Genomic DNA, 4,558 nt, shown 5'->3' on the forward strand with positions numbered 1-4,558 from the left:
TTTTTTTTTTTTTTTTGAGACAGGGTCTCACTCTGCAATTCAGGCTGACTTTGAACTCACTAGGCAGCCCCGGCTACTCCTGAACTCACAGTGATCCTCCTGCCTCAGTGTCTCAAGTGCTGGGATTACAGGTGTGTGCCACCATGCTCAGCACAGATTTTTGTATGTGTGTATGTAAGTTTTTTGTTCTGTTTGGTACTGGGAATCAAACTCAGGACCTTGTGATTGCCAAGCAGATGTTGTGCTGTTGAGCTATATCCCCAGCCACCAAAATCATTATGATTTTACACATATCTAATACACGGGAATGTGTGTGTGTGTGTGTCTAAGTAAAAAAGCTTCCAAAAGTTAAAGAAGCTTTCACAGATACATTGGGAACTAGCAGGGAAATCTGAATATGATTTTAACATTAGATACTATGAGTAAATTGGTGCTAAATTTCCTGAATCTGATAATAGGCTGCAGTTATTTATTTGGAAGGCTCTCCTTGACCTCAGGAGAAATACGTTAGAAATTATAATATCTGTGACTTGCTTTGATGTTACAGAAAACGAATCTTACACACATACAGATGAAACAAAATAGCAAAATTTTTACAAATTGGTCAATCAAAAATTTATACAGGTATTCATTATACTATTCATTAAAATTGTGTATTGGTTTGGAATTTTCAAAATAAAAGTTGGGGAAGGCATAAGTGCACAAGTGATCTTCTTTCTATGACATAAGAATCCCAAACTTCGAGTGTTTTCAGGATATCTGTTCTCTATCAGCTACATGAACGCTTCCTCTCCCTATCCCCATTTCAAAACATGAACAAATAGATAAAGCCTCCTACTCAATATATATTGATCCACAAAGCTTATGATTCAAAAACATAAATGAGATTGCACCTTAACAAAAGAGGGTTCTATTACTGTACCCTCCAAATTACTGATAGGCCTTGCTCTGAAGGCTACAGGGAAGAGTGTGAAATTGAGTGAAAAGTCAATAGGCTCCTTAGGTACAATAGCAAGTTATAATATATACACTCTCTGGTTATAACACTCTCTAGCCTTCATATGACCTTACCTATCATACAAAGCCTAGACAAAAAAAAGACTGATTCCTTCATCCAATGCATATTTAACATCTAACAGGGGCTGGGGAGATGGCTCAGTAGAATAAGTGCTTCCCTGGAAAGCACAAGGGCCTGAGTTCAATCCCCAGTTCCACCAAAAAAAAAAAAGTTTTAACTGTTTAACATGTGCTAAACATGTTCCTTATCTTTATATGCTAAATACCATATGGCTATACATAGAAGAAACACACTTTTACAAGATTTAGCATTATTTCTATAAAAAGGTATTTTCAATGAAATATATTCATTAAAGTTACAACCAAACTGAGTCTTTCTCCTATCTCCTGTCTCCTATCTAGAACTGGGTTATGCTAAATTGCCTAGACTGATCTCAAACATGGAGTCCTCCTGCTCCAGCCTCCCAAGTAGCTGGAATTACAACTGTGCACCACTACATCCCAATTATTTTCTTTAGGAAGTTATCTAAATCCTAAGAGCCGGCCAAATAGCTCAGCAGACTAAAGTGCATGCTTAGGCAGACTGCAGCGACCGGGGTTGCATCTCCGGTGTGCTGTGCCAGCCCCACACTCAGGAAGTGTTGACACAATGATTGAGACTGGGCATGGTGACATGCACCTGTAATCCCAGTGCTTGAGAGGCTGAAAACAGGAGAATCATTACAAGTCCAATCTACATAGTGAGACCCTGTAGACCTTGTAGACCCTGTACTGAATACAATAAATAAATACATCCTAAGATAGGGAAATAATAAAAGTAGCAATGACAAATGAAGATTAAAAATTTGCTCCAGGAGCAAGATACCATCTTTAAAACACTTACCAAGCCAGCAGTAAGAGAAGGTGCAGATTGTCCAAAGGACTGGTTTCTCATTCGAACAAGGTTTGATGCTTCTCCTGAAGACTGCCAAGTCACCTGTCCCACACTGCTATGTACACTGCTAGACAAAGGCAGCAGCTGCTTACCTTTAAACACAAAATCAAAAAATATGGATGTAATTATTTATTGACAAATGAATGAAAAATGTAAATGACATGTGAGATGGATATCATCATACTGAAATAAGCAAACTAAGGTTCTTCCTCAACAATTTTAGAATCCATAATCTTTTAAGAGTTACAAATACCTCGGATTGATACAACCTGATTATTTTTATTTTTCTAAAATATACACCACCACTTCACCCTGAAGTACAACGTAGAAGTCTATAAGTTTCCAATCCTGTCCAGCCAACTGGGTTTCCTACCAGCTCAATTCACCATAACTGGGGTGAGCAAATGTTCCAAACAAGTCCAGTTCTTAGATTTATTATTAAGGCAAGCATTGAATCTATACTGCCTTTACCAAGCTCAGTGTATGCTCAGTTCATATTTACTATCTTAACCTTATTGAAAGATATATAAAAATCACCCATTAAAACCAAATGTCTAGGAGATCCATCATGTCTGACTAGAGGCAATGGTGCCTCCAAGCATTGAGAAAACAGGCACTTGGAAGCTCAGGTACTCAGAAATAGGGCATAAGGGGACAAAACCCCTAAATATAGGAAGAAAATATGAAGGAAAAAGTCACCAGATTAATTACAGTATTCAGGATACTTAGAAAAAGAAGCAGAAAAAGCCAGAGAATCATATGGAGGGCAGTAACAGTGTTAAGACCAGCATGCCACTAGGAAAGAAAAATAACAAAATCATGGTCCTAATTAAGGAGTTGAAACCATACACTGAGAGATCTACAGCTCAGTGAGAAGCAAGATAGGCAATAGCTCTAAATTGTGTGATACATGAAATGAAAAAAGACACTGGTTTAGTACCAAAGCAGGCACTCTCTCACTGCTTCCCCAACACCAAAATCTGTGCCCAATGGAAACCCTGCCTACCCTCAACCTTCCAAATGCCACTGTGCCCAGTGCCATACAGCAAACCTCCTGGCACTAGCCAAACTCTGCTAAATTCTAAGAGTGCTAGGCACTGCTGAGTTTCTAGGCTGGACAGAAACTCTGTGAGGTGTAGGGAGAGAATCTGGCATAAACAGAAAGCTAGAGAGGAGTGGCACAGCATCGGGAGGGGGTTGGCTGACAGCATGCACACTGGGAACAGTATACTAGGAATAGACTACAAAGATTATCATGAAGGATGAAGATAAAGTTCAAAAGATCCCCTTGGAAATCAGGAAAACACTGATGTTTTGACTTATATCTAGACACAAGAAAGTAACAAAGACAGATTTTAGTACCAGAAGTGGGGTAACTGCTATGACTGTACCTGACAATGTGGTTCAGAATCCTTTGGAAATGGTTTATGGAAGTTTAGAAAAGTTAGCAGATGTCAACTAGAAAAGTAGCCCTAAAATGCTGTAATCAAGCATGATGAGACATCCTGATCAGAACTCAGAAGATCCAAATGCTGACAGACATGCAGTTGGTAGAGATTGGCTCAGAAAGTTTCAGGTGGAACAAATGACTACACTTGGCAGTTGGACTCTGGACTCTGTGTTGTCTTTTGGCAGGAAAACTGTTTTTGGTAGCTTGCTCACACTCTCGCTCTCTTTCTCTCTCGCTCACTCTCTCTGTACTGGGAATCAAACTCAGAACCTTGTGCTTGCCACGCAGGTGTTTTTGCCACTGTTTTGTTCATATTTAGAGACACTGTGAGAGACGAACTCAAGAAAGTGGACTAATCTGAAAGAAATTCTATGGCAACCTGACTTGAAACAGTAGCATGGCTGATGGAGGCTTTTGGCAAGCTGTACCTTAGAATCAAGACCAATGACCTAACAAAATGATTTTGAAGTTCTGAGTTTTACTAGAAAGGAGATCCAGTAAAGTTGCAACCTGTAAAGATGGACACTTGGCTGCTGAAAAGCTTAGCATTAAAAATGCAAGTACCGGGCTAGGGCTATAGGCTATAGCTTAGCACCACAGCACCTGCCTGGCAAGCAAAAGGCCCTGGGTTTGGTTCCCAGTTACATTCCCCCTAAAAAAAATGTAAATACTTTCAAATAGGATCAAAAAAATTAAAACAGGTTGCCGTAGTGCATCATACAAACCAGTAGGAGTCCACTATCTCAGCCTCAAAAACTGCAAAGGTGAAAGACTCTGCTTTGAGAAGAATGCCCCAGAGCACCATGTTCCAGAATGGCCTGTAAAATCGTCTCAACAATGGGTACAGTGTTCAGCAATCCAGGCACTCAACACCTACTACAGACAAGAGAGGAGGAAAGCTAACTACTGTACCAGCTGGTGGCAAACCATCCACATGTTGCTAGCTTTAGGTACATGCAGAATGTCAGAGTTGTAGAGTCAGAGAGCATACCCCTAGATGTCAGAAGAAAGCCTAGGGGCCAGGGAGACAGCTCAGTAGAATAAGCACTTTTCTGGCAAGCATAAGGGCCTGAGTTCAATCCCCGGTTCCACAATAAAAAAAAGAAGAGGAAGAAGGAAAGGAAGAAGGAGCGGAAGAGGAGGAGGAGAAGGGGGAG

General features: G+C 40.2%; 1 protein-coding gene across 2 annotated transcripts in view; it reads right to left on the reverse strand.

The window, feature by feature from the left end:
• Mast2 (microtubule associated serine/threonine kinase 2) overlaps positions 1-4,558 on the reverse strand; it is a 379,336-nt gene that overhangs the window by 301,320 nt on the left and 73,458 nt on the right. For both annotated transcript variants that reach the window (XM_004639184.2, XM_004639182.2), the window contains exon 3: positions 1,901-2,043. In XM_004639184.2, coding sequence (XP_004639241.1) covers positions 1,901-2,043 — 143 coding nt within the window. The remainder of the gene's footprint in view (positions 1-1,900; positions 2,044-4,558) is intronic.

Source organism: Octodon degus, unplaced genomic scaffold (assembly GCF_000260255.1).
Source record: "Octodon degus isolate 3935 unplaced genomic scaffold, OctDeg1.0 scaffold00107, whole genome shotgun sequence".
Classification (NCBI taxonomy): domain Eukaryota; kingdom Metazoa; phylum Chordata; class Mammalia; order Rodentia; family Octodontidae; genus Octodon; species Octodon degus.